General features: G+C 40.0%; 3 protein-coding genes across 4 annotated transcripts; 1 reads left to right on the plus strand and 2 right to left on the minus strand.

Annotated features, from left to right (window-relative positions):
* Nucleotides 1–34: 34 nt before the first annotated feature.
* Nucleotides 35–2,771, minus strand: tsn (translin). Its single transcript, XM_077579340.1, has 6 exons — nt 2,566–2,771; nt 2,346–2,439; nt 2,025–2,121; nt 1,798–1,913; nt 1,629–1,708; nt 35–727 (listed from the first exon to the last, which is right to left on the minus strand). The coding sequence occupies exons 1-6, from the start codon at nt 2,629–2,631 to the stop codon at nt 503–505; spliced, it is 678 nt and encodes a 225-aa protein (XP_077435466.1). The 5' UTR covers nt 2,632–2,771; the 3' UTR covers nt 35–502.
* Nucleotides 2,772–3,631: 860 nt separating this feature from the next.
* On the plus strand, nt 3,632–14,008 carry fam124a (family with sequence similarity 124 member A). Of its 2 annotated transcripts, XM_077579327.1 has the most exons (5): nt 3,669–3,831; nt 3,967–3,992; nt 7,764–7,795; nt 10,384–11,123; nt 12,602–14,008. In XM_077579327.1, exons 4-5 carry the CDS (start codon nt 10,395–10,397, stop codon nt 13,163–13,165), a joined length of 1,293 nt encoding a protein of 430 aa, XP_077435453.1. In that variant the 5' UTR covers nt 3,669–3,831; nt 3,967–3,992; nt 7,764–7,795; nt 10,384–10,394; the 3' UTR covers nt 13,166–14,008. The 2 variants fall into 2 exon arrangements, with proteins under 2 accessions (XP_077435452.1, XP_077435453.1); XM_077579326.1 differs by lacking the exon at nt 3,967–3,992 and having other exon boundaries at nt 3,632–3,831.
* Nucleotides 13,891–16,665, minus strand: LOC144060126 (uncharacterized). The gene is made up of 3 exons (XM_077579338.1): nt 16,010–16,665; nt 15,468–15,638; nt 13,891–15,404 (listed from the first exon to the last, which is right to left on the minus strand). Exons 1-3 carry the CDS (start codon nt 16,362–16,364, stop codon nt 15,103–15,105), a joined length of 828 nt encoding a protein of 275 aa, XP_077435464.1. The 5' UTR covers nt 16,365–16,665; the 3' UTR covers nt 13,891–15,102.
* Nucleotides 16,666–17,188: the final 523 nt, after the last annotated feature.

The following is a 17,188-nucleotide window of genomic DNA, read 5'->3' on the forward strand; positions in this document are numbered from 1 at the left end:
TTGTTTTTTTTTAATAGTAATGAGTCTCCACACGTTGTGTATACAACTGTATTTACATTTTGCAGGAAACAAAAGGTAACAAATTACTTCTGACAGTAAAAAAAATACACAATACTTCAAAAACATACCAGGTCCACTTTGCCGAATTAGCATGCGTATCAGAATACAAAAGCAGCATCTGCATCTTTGAGAACAAAAAAACTTGAATAAAGAAAAGAAAGTCCTAATATTACCACACAAGTCTAATACTACCAAAACAAATTTTCCAGAAAGAAAAAGTAAATATTGATTTTAAAAGAGCCAATTAAACGATTAAATTGGCGTCCATTTTCCTGCTTTCAAGGTAACCCTAGAACTGAAACAGAAAAACCTCCAATGAGTAGTGTTACTCTTCTGACTGATCGGCAGCGTGAAAGGGGCTAACGTCCGTCCGAGGTGACCCTCGTTCACGACCCGGTTTTTGGACTTCGAGGCACGGCAGCGTTTCCCGACGATGCGCTTCCTACTGCTCGCTCTTGGCCTCCTTGGCGAGTCCGCGAATGGAGAGGTCGTAGACCACCTCCTCGATCTTCTTGACGTCGTACTTGAGGCCGTCGTAGCGTTTGCGCAGGGGGTCGTTCTTCAGGTTGAGGAGGCGGAAGCCCGAGTCCAGCTCATTGATGAAGTTGGAGATGCGCAGCGGGCGGTTGTAGTCGCCCGCCGTCACGCTGTTGACCGCCAAACGCGACTAACCGGGAAGCAGGAGGAAGCAGGAGGAAGCAAAATTAAAGGCGCGACAAGGGCGCCCCCAGCAGGACCGGTGGGCAAAATGCATGCAATTATTTTATTTTTAATATTTTCTTTAAAAAGTTGTAGCAAAAGAACGAGCACATTTTGGGTGTGTGGAGTGCTTACTGTTCTATTAAATTTTCCTGCTTGAAATTGAAAAAAATATATTTTAATGTATTATAATATTTTAATAATATTATAGTTTTATATTTTCAGATTATGTGTCATGAAATGCCAAATTTTAAGCACTGTTATATTGTTGCTTTCTACTAAGCCTATAGCACATGTACAATCAGTAGTGGGGTTTTTTTTACCGGGTGATATGAATGTATCGATTTTTTTACCAGTATACTTGCCACAAGACGATAAAAAAAAACTAAAACAATACTAAATATGTAAAAAAGTTCTCGAAAAAAAATGGGATTTTGGATAATATTTCGAATTAAATTGACATTTTAAAAAGTACATTTTAATTCAAATTTAATTTAAGTAACAGATTTGTTATATGTAAAAAAAAGTATCAACATCTCACGTTCACACTGCTTTTCTTATTTGTTTCACATGTATGGTAATATATTGATCTGCTTAAATATATTTGCTGTGTGAGTGTATACTGCTGCTACAACAATTAAATATAATAACATCCCTCTGAAGATTCATAAAAGCAGATCTGCCGAGCTGTGAACTTTTACGCCCCCTGCAGCCGGGAGGATGTAAAAGCTCAAGTCAAGCTTGCTTATTCAGTATGTGCTGCCTTATATATCTATTTACTGGCACTCAAACTCAGTATGACTATGCAACTGAGTCACTAATATGCAAATGAGTCATGACTATGCAAATGAGGCATTTTATTGACTCACCAGTTCACTGGCCATGATCAGAACGCCCGCCAGGTAGTCTTCCACATCTAGATGGAAGCCTTTGTCGCGCACCACCTCAACTGGAACACACGCACACAAAATGAGTGTGTGCGCCATGATGACGATGACCGCAACACACACATGGACCGACACGCAAACGTGTACCTACTGTCCAGAATTTGTGCCACCTCCTCGCGGGTCACGAGGGCCTCGCTTTCCAGGTAGACCACGAAAGCCGCCAGGAAGGCCAAACGCTGCAGGACGAAGCGCCAGTGCTCATGAAACCTGTCACAAATTTTTTAAATATATTAATTATGAATAAATTACATTTTTTGATTAAATAACAGACTTTTAATGTCATGTTTTCTGTTGACACATCAGTGGTGGTCGATGTACCTGTAGTACTGATCTGCTGGGAATTTGGTCTTCAAGTCAGCAATATGTGTCCGGACTGTGCCAAACAATTCTCTGGCTTTTGTACATTTATCAGGGACTATTGAGAGACAAAAAAATTATATACAATTGATTATTTTAGGGGGAGTCGTAGGGGATACATATATACACGGGGGTTGAGCACTAAACCAATACCTCAATAAAAACTGCTGTTGATGTTATGACAGGCTGAAGCGTATTAATTTCAATTCCATTCATTTGAAAGGGCAAATTATATTTCAAACACCTCTACAATACAGGTACATAAGGAAGCAGAACACTCACTATCTTTGAATCCAGACGGTTGGTGCACACTTTGGACAACAGTGAGGATTTCTCTGGCGGTCTGCTCCAGCACCTGCACCACTTTGCGGATTTCCTACCACCCCCAAACCCATCACAAATGTTGAAAGCAGCTAATCACACGTGACACTTGACGGTGGCTAACTAACTAGCTCTCATGAGTTAGCTAGCAGCCTAAACACAACGTGTCGCTTTTTCTTACCTCTCGGACGTCCTGGTCGGCGCTTAGGAAGCCTTGGATGTGGGAAAACATGTCGCTGACAGACATGACGAAACTCTGCTGTTAACTACACACACGAGTCGAGTGTTTTGCTTAATTACTTAGAACGGCGCTGTTTAAAACACAATACAGTACCCGCGAAACGTCACTTCTACGCATGCGCTTTTCAGGAGCGTCCTCTTCGCAGGCGCGTAGAGATGACGTCACAACAACCCGACCACAACTCAATTTTCTTAAAAAACAAAACATAACAAAAAACGCCTAAAAAGAAAAAAAGTGCAACTTAAAAACTGCGAATAAATACAACATAAAAATAAAACATAAGCACAATTATTTAACGTTATTTTCAAAATTGTTACTAAATCACATTTAAATACATCTGTACATTAATAACGTATTTAATAAGTAATCTAATCGAGTGCATTTTTTAAATCAAAATAATAAACGCAAATAATTATTTTATGCATCTATTATATCACATATACTGTATATTCAAAACACTTCAATGTGAATATGTTGTGTGTATTCATCAATGTTTTGTAGCACCCTCAATAGTTACACACTGCACCACAAATATCAAAGCATAATTACACTAAATTACAAACATACCAACATGCCATATCTTAATCTGTTTCGTTCTGATAAAATTTTGATTTAATGTTATTTATCGCCTCCATACGCGTGTATGTGATCTATCTATCTATCTATCTATCTATCAATCTATCTATCTATCTATCTATCTATCTATCTATCTGCTCTGACAGATCAATTCATCACCCAAAAATACAATACTGATGCTGACTTCAGAGACAGCTCGTATTTTTGGAATTTAAATTGACTGGTTGTCACTCTTTCGCCACCTACATATTATTTCCCCATTTAATGACTCTTCATTAAATATGTAGGTAAACTCTAGACGTAAATCACGTCTGAGCGATATGTGTGGACAGACATACGAAAACCCGACCGAGTATTGTCGTGCGAGTTATTAGATTTCCTACGGTACTTTGAAGGCACCACCGTCTGACTCCAGTCTCCTGTTGCTTGTGTGGTTGCAGGCAGACTGTAGTAGACTCAGTCCAGTCAGTTAACTCCTGCTTAACATTCCCGCCTCGGTGCGTGTTTTTCAGCAATTTTACAAACAAACGATGCGTCTCGCTACCTTTTACATTCATTAAATACACTCTTTGAGATGGAAAAGAACTCCGTAGAAGATGAGTGCGTGGATTCGGGAGCAGAAACTGCAGGGTGAGTAGCAAAAAAAAGAGGAGAAGAAATCACTACCAGATGCTCAGCTATACATGACAACATGCATTACATATATGTTGTATGTCACATGATCTATGACGTACTAATAATGCTTTTGAAACGCATGTTTTTCAGACTTTAACAAATGGACCTCACGAGTGGTATGTTGTGTTGTTGTGCTGTTGTTGTGACCCAAACAAACTAGAATGAAGAATCTCATGAGGTCCAATGCGAGAAAATAAACTTAATGTATGTTAATATAGTCATTTATGTCCCTTAATGAGTTACAATGAATCATGTCCACCAGACAGCAGTAGTTTTGCACATTTAAAGCATTTTATTTTTATATACTGGCATTTAAAGAGTTAATAAATAACTTAAAAATATAATCGGCGCAGTTACGGAAATAAGACATAATTGTATTTTTAAAATCTCCTCAGGCCTATTATTAATAATAAAATAATAATAATCAATAAAATAATGCTCCTTGAATGCTATTTTGTGTAAATTATTATTATTATTTTTACTGGTGTTTAAAGATTTAAAATTAAACATAAGTGACTCATTCAAAGTGACATAAAAATGACTAAATCCTTTTTTTGTCACCCATCTTATAGAACCTAATACTAATGAGAAAATTATAACACTCCTTGAAAATTATTTAATGACATCTTGTTTATTTTTTCCAATTACAAAAACGTATTTTTGGAAGTGCTAAAATCGTCCCAAAAATATCCTATAATTAACTCTTTAAAATTAGTATATAATATGAATGTATCATATTTTTCATTTTTCACCATGTCAGGGCATCATAATAATTTAAAAAATAACCCCCCGACCCCCCAAAATGTAAGAAATATTTCCTATGTGCTGTATTGGATCTCATCAGATTACAGGCATCCCTAATATTAGATACACGTTAAGTAATCCGGATGACAGTGAGGATTAACATGTTCACTTTTCTATTAGCCACCTGTGTGTGTCTGTGTGGTGACATCACAGTCAGACGCGTTCCTAATCTGTAGCAGCATCGTGTCCATCTCAATTAAGGAGTCCCCCAAATGGGATTAATGGCAGTGTGGCTGGATTAAATGGTATCACAGTGAGTTTTGATACAGAATGGCCGAAGCACAGGAAATTTTTGTTTTTGGGAGGTAGTAGCCCCTTTCACAAAGCAAAGTCATCTGCTGTTTTTTTTTTTTTTTGCGTGCCGCTTTTCTGTATAATTAAGGAAATTAACAGATTTAGAATGTTTTTTTTTCACCCTCAGGAGGTAGTAATAGCCCCCTTTTACACTGCCTGTCAAAGCAGCATTTTCCTTTTTTTAAAAAAAAAATTTCTTACCATACATCGCTGTCCTGTACAAACAGGCGTTTACTCGAAATGGGGATGCGAAGTCGTCCCAGGAATTTCCCGCCAGAGTTACGGCGTCTCTCCCACACTTTGATTCTCGTCCCGGGCAGCCAAAGTTGGAGCGAAGGCGGGAAAGCGGGCAGCAGATCAATCCTGAAAGTGATCCCTGCTTTTCCTCATCTTTTATTTGCATTTTGGGGGACATTTTTGGATGGGGCAGCTTGGAAGTTTAATGACAGGCGGGACTATTCCAGGGACGAGACCACACAGGAACCGAATGTTTTGAATTTTAAAGGCCATCCTTGCCTCGGAGAGTCTTCCAAAAAAGTGGAGGAAGAAGGTTGGTGCGGATCCAAAGCTGGCAGGTCATACCACAGTCAAACCTCAAGTGTGTTTTGTTTTTGTTGCCGCTGGTGGCCATTATTGTCTTTGGGCGCAGCGAGCCGGCTCACTAAATTGCTTCTGTCTGCTCCAAATTGTCAGTTTGACGTCTTTTTACTGCCCGTTTTTCCTCTTTGCATCCTTCCCCAATGTTTCCCGTGCTTCATTTTATGGTTAGTGGCGTCTACAGACAGGAGTGAATGAATCATTTGGAGTGACAACGCCCCTAAAAAGGCATCACAATGCACTCAGGCTGGCGACCTGTCCATTGTTTGTCTACGTGCCTTGACCTTGACTGGCGACCTTTCCAGGGTGGTAACCTGCTTCTCTCGCTGTCATTTTCATGTGCCTTTCACGCAGACCTAAACTAAGGTTTTCAATTCCTATTCAGATCATTTAATAGCAGGGATGTAATTTTTCCGCTAATTCGCGGAATTCCGCTTTTTTTATCTCCCCCCCCAAAAAAAAAAAAAAAAAAAATTTTTTTTTTTTTTTTTTTTTTTTTGTAGTTCATTGTGTATGCACATGACTCCGACAGATAACATCTTCTACTATAACAAAGACATTTGTGGTATGCTCTAATATGAGTTACTTTTCATTTGGTCATGATACAATTTTTTGTTCATGAAATTTGAACTCTTCAACATTATTTATGTGTTAACTTAGTAATCACATTAGTTAGATATGATGATATTCTCAGTGATAGTTTTTAAAAGCAAAGACAGTCCAATGTTTTTGAATGTGACTGATTTTGAGTTGACTAAATGTTAAAAATAAAAACTAAACTAAAAAATGTTGCCATTTTATATGGGATAGTTCAATATACATTGAAAATTTATGCTGTTGTTTTGTCTATTTCTTTGTCATGTGAGTGCATTGAAAGTACTTAAAAACACGGAAAACCCATGAGTTGCCCCCCGGAGTCCCCCCCACCAGGGCACTGCCCTGCCAGCGGCCCCCAGACCCCCGGCTAAATTTTCAGATAATTTCACTTTGGTCAAATCACATCCCTGTAATAGACAGCTTCCCTTTACTACCTTACACGCAGGCAGCGTAACGTCTCTGATACTACTGTATGTCGGAAGATGGCAAATTTTACAGGCAACTGCAAAAGATTAGATAAGAAGTGGCTTCCTGCTTTTCCCTATCAAGAGGCCCCCCAAAGCAAATCACTCACATGATTTGCTGAGTACGGTTTTTGTGTCGGATGCCCTTCCTGACGCAACCCACCCATTTTTTTTTTTTTATCTCAGCTTGGGACCAGGAATTGGTGCACTGACTGGGAATCAAAACCGTGCCATCTGCGTGAAAGGCATCAACATGTACCTTGGAATTACCAGTGCAACGAATGCTTAAGTTTGGGTTCAGTAAAAAATGTACAAAGGTTTTGGGTAAAAGTTTAGGTTGGTTTGGGCAAATGTTAACTCTTTGACTGCCAGACGTTTTCAGAAAAGGGATGCCGTGGGTGCCAGCCGATTTTAAGCATTTTGACTGATCTTTCAAGGTCCATAGAAAATTATGTGTTTGGACTATGGAAACACACATACTGCCAAAACAAGATTGGACTCTCATCTTCCATCAGAAAAAAAAGAGTTTGTTTCTACCTTATTCCGTTTTTGAGTAATCAACAATAGAAAATGGTTAGTTTCACCTGTTTTGAAAAAAAAAAACGTCTTTTAACGTCTTTGGCACTCCTCCATAGGATTTTACGAAACGTTATTTAACGTTTTTGGCAGTCAAAGAGTTATGAGTAGTTTGGGCAAAAAATTCACATTGGTTTGGGCAAAAGGTTTTGAGCAAAATTACATAAGTATGGGTAAAAGTTTACTTTGGTTTTGGCAACATGTTACATTTGTTTGAGCGAAGGTTTTGGGCAAAAAATTACATTAGTTTGGGGGAAAGTTCTGGGCAAAACTTCATTAGTTTGGGTAAAAGTTTACTTGAGTTTTGGCAACATGTTACATTTGGTTGGATAAAAATTTTAGACAAAAAAATTACATTAGTTTGGGTAAACGTTGACATTGGTTTAGGCAACATTTTACATTTATTTGGGCAAACGTTTTTGCGCAAAAGTTTATATTGTTCTAGAAAACTTTGGATTGGTTTGGGGAAAAGGTGAAGATAAATTAAATTTAGATTTTCTGGCATTTGACAACAATTTTAATATAAATTGTCTCATTCTTCTTCATCCTCTGCAGGTCTGATTACAGTCCCTTGTCATCTACTAGCAGTAAGTACAACACGCAAATACACAAGTAAAAAAAAAAAAAAAAAAGGTCCACTCGTCAGCTTTGTGGGTCACGATGAGGATTAGAGCCAATTGCAGCTTGTTAATCTGCAACACAGGAAGTAGGACTGTGTGTGTGTCACATGATATTAAGCAAAATACTGTTAATCATCACTGACATGGCTGCAGCGGCAGCTCGTCATGCTATCATGATTGGTTGACTGTTACCATGGTTACAAAGAACATTGGGCAGAAAATGTGACCGAGAGTTTTGATTGGTTTGGCAAAGACACACCTAGATCCTCAACAGACTCAAAATGTATGCACACGGATGGATACATTGTGCCAATACATACATGTAGTTACTCATAGAAATGTACACACACACACACACACACACACACACACACTGTTCTTGGCTGAATTAGTGTTGAATGTGTTATTTTATATGACATCATTACTAGTTGTGCCAGGCCCAATAGTGAACACAAAGGAGAGGGGGGGGGGGGGAAGTGTTAAACTGTAGTATTAAAAAAACGGAGTGCACCTGAATGCATCCCAGCTGTGGTGGGAAACATTCCTGCATTGACAAACTCCTAATGACACGAATGAGACTCCTCACGGGAGACCGCCCCCCCACCCCCACCCCGCCCCCCCACACGGGCCTCTCAACAGAGGGTAAACACTAAAAATGGAACTTGAGTTGCAAATGCGGTTAAGAACTTTAAACTGGAACTCAACTTTATTTAAGAGCACCAAAGAAATTTTGGGAAAAGGGTTTTGGGAAAATGTTTAGGAAAACGTTTCAGGCAAAGGCTAATATTTATAATATATAACATTTACTGGTCATAAAATGGCCACAAGAAGGTTGCGAGTATCGATACTTTGAAATAAGGCCAGGTATCGGCCCGAAACCAATACTTGGTTTGGTACAAATCATTAAAATAAGATTGGATAAAAGATTTAGACTAAAATTTAAACAGGATTGTGCAAAGGGTTTGAGCAAAATTGTGAAAGTTTTGGGCTGCAGTTTTGATAGGTTTGGGTTTCGATAGGATTGGGCAAAAATTAACTCATTCACTGCCATTGACGGCTATAGACGTCAAAAATTCATTTGAACTATGGCTATTGGTTTAACATTTTTTCCCACTTTTGTTTACAAGAGGATGAAAACCTAGAAATTTGTGATTAATTGTGAGTTAACTAGTGAAGTCATGCGATTGATTACGATAAAAAAATTTAATCGCCTGACGCCCCTAATTTTTAATAATCTTTTCTTTTTCTTTTTTTTAATTGCGTCAGGCGATATTTTTTTTAATTTTTTATATATTTTTTTATTTAGACTCACGATTAATCACAAATGTAATCTATGTTCTAAATGTACAATAAAAAAATCTAGGTTTTCATACTCTTACCAAAAAATGTGGAAAATATGTTAAACTAATAGAAATAGTTTAAATGATTTTTTTTTTACGGCTATAGCCGTCAATGGCAGTGAATGAGTTAAGATTGGATTGGGCAAAGGTTTAGAAAAGATTTGAGTAAAGTTTTGGGCAAAAGTTAAAATTATATTGTTTTGGCAAAAGGTTGGGAAAAGGTTTTGATTATTATTTGTTTAAACTGGTTTGGGCTAAAATTTATATTGATTTGAGATCAAGTTTAGGCAGAATTGGGCAAAAGATTTGGGCAAATGGTTAGATGAAGTTGGGGAAAGTGTAGCTAAGATTGGGCTCAAGGTTTGGGTAAAGCTTTAGTAAAGGTTTTGGGCAAAAGTTTAGATTGGATTGGGCAAAATGTTTGCTAAAAAGTTCAGAGGTTTGGGTAAAGGTTTTTAGTATGAGTTTAAACTGGTTTGGGCTTAAGTTTAGATTGATTTGAGATCAAGTTTAGGCAGGATTGAGCAAAAGTTTAGATAGAATTGGGAAAAAGTGTAGATAGGATTAGGCTCAAGGTTTGGGCGAAGCTTTAGAAAGCTTTAGTAAAGGTTTTGGGCAAAAGTTTAGACTGGATTAAGCAAAATGTTTGCACAAAAAGTTCAGAAGATTTCGGCTGCATATTTAAATTGGTTTGGGCTAAAGTTTACACATTTTGGGTGAAAGTTTTTGGCAAAAATGTAGACTTATTTGGGATCAAGTTTAGAAAGGATTTGGTAAAAGGTTTGTGGGCAACGTTTAGAACAGTTTGGGCAAATGTTTGAATTGGTTTGGGAAGAACTTTAGCTAGGATTGGGTCAGAGGTTTAGGGTAATATTAAGATAGGATTGGCCTACAGGTTTGTCTTGAAATTTCCGTTGATATAGATAACAAAAGAGACAAATACAGGTCTAGAAAGTAAAAACTCTGCCACCGTTTGGCTCTAGCCACACCTCGGCCCTCCCCTAAAGCTCCTTTACCTGTCGGTTGAGTAGAAACACCTGTGGCAGGGTTTTTACATTCTGGTTATGTTCCAATCAGCTATGTGGAGTTCTGTGAGTCCCAAAACTCCCGTTTTTTTTTATTTTTTAGATGTTTAGAACCTTTTTGTTCCAGAAACTACCAAGAACTTTCTGAAACTTGAGATAAAAAAAAATACAGCTTTTGTTGGTTGTGTAGGCGACACGTGGATGGGTGACCTCCAGCGGGACCCCTTCCTGGTTAGCGTGCACCTGATTGCGGACCCGGGCGAGGGCGAGGCCCTTCAGCGGGCGGCCGACGGCCTGCTGGCGTGGCTCCACCCTGAGCTGCAGCTCTTCAGGGTGTCGGAGCGCGCCGCCTCCTCCAAGCGCCACCGACCCAAGCATCAGCACGGCTACCAGGGGGGCGCTGCGCAACCGGCGCTGGCGGTCATTTTGTTCCTCCAGGAGGGCTGTGGCGGCGGCGAGGAGCTGGCGCGCCCACCCTGGCGGTACCATCACAGCGAGGAGGTGAGCGGGGGGCGGCGGCTGGGAGCGGCGTCCACGCAGGATTTTTTCACGCTGGGGTGCGGCACCCCGCTGTGGGCTCTGAGGAGGGTGCGCTACGGGAAAGGGACGCTCCGTTTGACGCTGTACTGTTGCCATGACAACTACGCCCACACGGTGCGGCTGTACAAGCTTCTGCTGGGCCGCCGGCTGGCCCACAAAAAGCACGACTTCTGCTTCCTGGTGGTCTACGCCAACCCGCACCTGGAGGTCCAGATGGCCTTCAGGAGGTTGCCCAGGGGGAGGCGGCCGGTCCCACTGGACTCCACCGTGGTTGAGGTGAGGGTGCGAGACGTGGGCGCCCTGGTGCCGCTCCTGCCCAACGCGTGCAAGCCCATCAGCGACGTGAGGTGGCAGACGCAAGACTACGACGGGAATAAGATACTGCTGCAGGTCAGAACCTTGTCTCTAGTCGTTTAGTCTCTTTCGTCTTCTCTGTCCTCCAGTTTTTTCCTCTAGTCTAGTGTATGGTCATCATTTTTTCTCATCTTCTCTGCTCTGGTCTTCTCGTCTCCTTTCTTGGCTTCTTTTCTCGTCCTCACTTGTCTTCTCTTCTCATGTGGTCTTCTCTTGTCTACTTTTCTCTAATCTTGTCTTCTTCTTTTCTATTTTGTTTTGTCGACTTTTCTGTGGTCTTCTCCGATCTTCTCAAATTGTCACTGGTCTGTTCTTATCTCTCATTTGGCTTATTTTCTTTTGGTTTTGCTACTTGTTTTCTCTTTTGTCTTCTCGTCATACTTTCTTGTCTTGCTTTCTATGATCTTGTCGACTCTACTCATTTTCTTGTCATGGTTTCTCCTCTCTGCTGTTATTTTTCATCTTCTTAACTCTGGTTTTCTCCAAGCTATGATCACTGGTCTTCGCTTCCCATCACCGACTTGACTTATTTTGTTTTCTCTTCTCGTGTGGCCTCTCCTCTCGTTCGGTCTCATTTCCTATTGTCTTCTCTATTCTTTGCCAATCTTGTTTTCTCCCATCTTTTACATCTCTTTTGTCTTGCCTTTGCTTCTCTTACATTCTTTGCCTAACTTGTCCTCTCCTCCAGTCTCCCTGTCTTCTATTTTGCCTTCTTTTCATCTGCCTTTTCTTCTCGAATCAGTGTCTCCACTTCATTAGTGTCTACTTTGCTTTTTTTTTTGTCTCTTCTTTTTGTCTAGTTATAGAATGTTTTTTTTCTCCTGAAACACGTTGATAGAATTCCTGACTGTAGACACACATTTTGTGTCACTATCATTTTCACAGTTGGGGGGTCGATCGAGGTGGTGGGAGATTAGTTTGGAAAGTTGAATCAGATTAAGCATCAGTCCATTAGCGCTATTGGAGGCTAACAATGTGCTAATGTGTGCCGACAGCCATCCTCAAGTGACAGATGCTCTTAAGCCCCTTTTACACAGTTTATGGAAAGTTGGTGCATCCGCGACAATGGCTCACAACACAGCAGGGCAGGAGAAGTCAGTGTTGGGTTATAAAGTTTTTTTTTTTTCTTTTTTCAGGAGAGCTCAGTATTGTTCATTCGATTTGACATCATCATTGCTCTCCTTTTTTTTTAAAAAAAACCAAACAAATAAATTAAAAAAAATTAATAAATGTTTTTTTTTTTTTTAAATATATATACATATATATATATATATATATATATATATATGGGTTATAAAGTTCACACCGTAGTCCGGCGTTTTCCACTATATCACCCTTTAACACAGAGACTATCTTAGAGGAAATTCATAGGTCGCCTTTCACAAATAACCTGCGACCACTTTTCGTTTACACTGCACAGATTAAGTGCAATTTTGGCCGATCTGGATTAGGACTATTGTGCCTTGGTGGAAATTGTTCTAGTTAATCTGTTGTGTTTCTCCTGTCCTGTTCAGGTGCAAGGTGCTCACTGGAGCAGTCGCCATCATCATGCCCATCGGGCGGCCCCCCGCCACAGGGTCTCGCATCACCAAGCGTCAATGCGCTCCCTCCCGCTATGCGGCGAGGAGGACTTCTATCCTGAGTGGTGCCATCCTTCAGAGGGTCGAGGAAGGGGGCGCTCCGACTCGCTCTTCTCGCTCCCTAACCTCAGCTCCTCGCCAGGACCCCCGGCCAGCCCGCCTCACCGGGACTGTCGCAGCCGCTCCCTCCAGCGAACCGCCTCCCTTGTCCCTCCCTTCCGCCTCAACGTGGACGCCCTGGTGGGCGCCGAGGAGACGGATGTGGACACTGGGACCACGGTTCGGATGGGCGGGGTGGACCTCAGTGTTGTGTCGGCTTATGTCCGCCAAGCGGGCCCCGTGGTGTCCCACGCCCGGTATCTCGATCCAGAGGGCAAAACAGCCCTGCCAGAGCGGACAAAAGATGGGAAAGGCTCCACGGGGCTTCTCAATGGGGGCGATCATAAAGCGCTTGTAAATAAATGTGCAGAGGACGAAGACGAGGAATTCTACATTTGATGTGTAGGACTATGCTGCCCCCTGGAGACAAGTAGTATACTGTGGACTATTTTTAGACACTGTGGATTATTTGTATGGAGGACCAAAAATGTCAAAATAAAAAACAAAATAAATAAAAACGGATATAAAAAAAATTATTCCAAAATAAAAAAAATACATATAAATGGAAAAAAACAAAAAAATAGATATATAAAAATAAATGTGGAAATAAATATATAAATATAATTAAATATCAATAAATAAAAGCGCTCTTCTCATATATATTTTAAGACCACCTCCTCATTTGAATAACATTTCATATGACGCATTTCATGCTGACAGCGTCTGCAGCATGAAATAAATATGAGCAGAGTGTTTTTATTTATGGATTGACATTTAATTTTACTTATATTGTTCTTATTTCTGCCCTGCAATTGGCTAATAACCAGTTCAGGGTGAACCCCGCCTACTGCCCGAAGCCAGCTGGGATAGACTCCAGTGACCCCGGCAACCCTTGTGAGGAAAAGCGGTTAAGAAAATGGATGGATGGATGTTCTTATTTCCATTTATATTTATTTTTGGGATTTAAAAAAAAAAATTATATTCAGTTATTTTCGCTTTTATTTATAAATGTATTTTTTTCTGTGACATTTTTGGTCCTCCATATATTTGTTGTCATTTTGTTTTTTTGTGTAAGGCAGTGGTTATGACGCTGAGTTCCAATGGTGAGTATATTGAAACATGAATATTGCTAAAATGTGTAAATTTGCATTTAATAAACTTGTGTTTACAGTTAATGTACAATTATTTTATACCAAAACATTTGTTTTATTATTTGTTTAACAATAAAAACTTGTTTGCATACTTTGGCCTGATGGAAAAATAACATGGACGGAAACATTGTCAAATAAAATAGCTATAATACATAATGTACATTCAGATAACAGAGAAGTACATTCACTGGACACTTCATTAGGTAAAAACTTCAATCAAAAATGAGCAATATTTGAAGAGGCAGAATACATTTTTACAATGGATATTATTGTGCAGGAGTAACTAATAAAGTGACCAGTGAGTGTAAACAGGCATAGAAAAGAATAAAATGTATAATTTTTGGCTTTTATGTCGCAACCAACTGGATGGAAGTGCTATGCTGCCCTCTTGTGTTTACTTTGTGACTTACACTTCCTCCTCCAGCTGTCCATCAGTTGGCATTGACTTCAACCATAACCTGAAGATGGAGTCAACTTCGAGTGATTGACAGTTGTCAATCATCATGGTATGAACAAAACAGCATCGCTAATGCCACAGTGGTCAGTTTTTTGTTGTCGCGGTAAGTTTCCACCATTTTGTAAGTGCCACTAGTGATTTTAATGTTCCACCATTTTGTCAACAGAACTTTTGGCCATTTTTTGTCACTGGAACATTCTGCCATTTTGTGAGTGTAACGATTGTCTGCCATTTTGTCACTGGAACATGATGCCATTTTGTGAGCGAAACGTTTCCATCATTTTGTCACTAGGACATCCCGCCATGTCAGTGGAACATCACTGGAACGTTCCTTTAATATGTCAATGCGTTGTTCCACAATTTCTTAAGTGAAACTTTTAGCATTTTCTCACTAAGACCTTCTGCCATTCTGTCAATTGAGCATTTCGCCATTTTGTATGTGAAACGTTTCCACCATTTCACCCAGTGTGACATCACTGAATCGATCATCCATTTTGTCAGTGAGTGGAATGTTCCACCATTTTTTTCCACTGCAACGTTAAACCATTTTGTAAACCTCGCTGAAACGTTCCGCCATTTTGTCAGCATCACTTAGAGGGTTCACAATTCTGTCAATCTCACTGGAACATTCCACTAATTTGTCACTCTCACTCACCTCACCTCATCCCGGCATTTTGTCAACTTCCTGTGAGTGTTTGTCCTCGCCACCATACTGTGGGGCCATTTACTCATGGTCGCTGCGAGTCAGAGCGCTCCACCAGCTTCCCGAGCATGGCTAAGAAGGCCTGGTTGAAGGCATTGGTTGCGTCCAGCTCCTGTCTCCTGAGAGCTTCTTCAGACTCCCTGGACAGTCTCATCTCCTCCAGCGCCAGCTGGAATTGTTCAGCCCGCTGCTGTAGCTGAAGCTCCTGAAGGCGGACGGCGCGCTCCTGCTGCGCCTCCTCTACGCGGTGGTGAACCACGTCGGTCGAGTGGATCTCGCGCAGGACGGCCACCAGGTCAGCGTCTCGCGGCGTCCTCCGACGTCCATCTTGAGGGACACAAGAGGATGAAAAGTACAGTGTGCAAATTTTGGGCCGTTTTCATTACTTACTGCGCTTTGGCGGTGAAAATTCAGGCACGCTGACATCGTCATCTTCTACGTCAGAGTCCACCTCAGATTGTTGTGAAAGGGTGGGCACGGATTCTGGAGGCACCACAGGGTCGCCTTTGGGGCTCAAAGTGCCGTTCTCCAATGTCGGGCTTTCCAATGTTGGGCTGAAGTCTTAAAGATTATTTTTATAAAGCAAAATGGTTGTATCATAGGAAGTTAATAACAATAGAAAATATATTAATTTAAAATATAAAATAATTGACAATTGTCCATTAATTGCATTGTGAAATACAAACCTAAGATACTAAATATTTATTCATTCATGACTGTTATAAATTCGTAAAATACATTTTGATAAATTGCACAAATGTTTAATGTCTTAAAAATGTCAGTATGCAAATTTTGTTCCCTCTTACTTTATAATTTACATAGTGCTCGTTCCTAGAATCTACATCAACAAAGCATTTGTACTTAGTGACAAAGTACTGGTACTTAGTTACAAACTAAAACGAAGGTAAATTGATTAAAAGTCTCCAGCATACCGTCCTCGATGATAACTTTCAGGAAACTAGAGTCGTCCCTGAGGCTGCTGCCGCTGTCCCTGTGTCCGTAGATAGCGTCCATCTGTCCGAACCACTTCCAACTCTTGCGGTTGGAACCTCCGCGGTTGTTGTTGTCCTTAATGGCTCGGTAGTCACTCTTGAGCTTCTTGAGCTTCTCGCGGCACTGGCGGAAGGTCCGCTCGTAGCCGAACGAGGCCATTCGCTGGGCCAGCTCGCGGTACGCCTTCTCGTTGCGAGTACCGTCCAGCTCCACTTGGATCTTGTCGTCGGACACCAGCACCAAAAACTGCGTCACCTCGCTCACCGACCACGGGTTGCTCTTCTGCGGTGCCATCACGGTGGGAAATAACACCGAAAAAAAAAAGGACAATTCAGCAGAAGACGGGTTTGTGGGACGGTTGACTAGGCTGCACTGTTGTAAACTGTAAATAATCGTCTACCGTCGCGTGGTGATGACGTACAGGGTGGGTTTCTTCCACCAATGAGCGACCAAATGAACTTGTGACGTCATAGATTTGTTTGAAATCCTTTCCGCACTTGTGCGTTACCGGATCAAATTGATGTTCCTTCTGGCAATCTCCCTATGGTGGTTTCATACATGCAAATAATCATTTTACTGTTACCAAGATTTGTTTTGTGAATTTCCATAAGGTAAAAAAACAAAAAAACAACGTTAAAAAAGTTACCGAGTGATGTTACGTCAATTAAATTTATTTATTTATTGAGTCATACTTACCAAAATAATATATTTATTTAGAAGTCTTTTTTATTTGTTATGTATTAATTTGATTCATTTATTTCTCTTATTTATTGACTTACTTTTATTTAATGTATTTATTGAGTTATATTAATTCAATGACATTTGTTTATATATGGAGTAGTTTTATTTATTTATTAACTTATTCATTTTCTATTAATGTAGTTATTTACATATTTTTATTTACAGTCATGTATTTGTTTACATTTTATCTATGTATTCAATTCATTTATGAAGTCATAATTTATTATATATTTATTGAGTAATATTCATTTCATTTCATTGTTTACGTTATTCATTAGTGACAAGAAATAATCTGTCACGGGGTCAAATTTACACAAGTGTAAAAATAATAATAATAAAACAATTAACTGCAATGATGAACAGTTAACCACTAACTG

This window comes from Vanacampus margaritifer, chromosome 11 (assembly GCF_051991255.1).
Source record: "Vanacampus margaritifer isolate UIUO_Vmar chromosome 11, RoL_Vmar_1.0, whole genome shotgun sequence".
NCBI lineage: Eukaryota > Metazoa > Chordata > Actinopteri > Syngnathiformes > Syngnathidae > Vanacampus > Vanacampus margaritifer.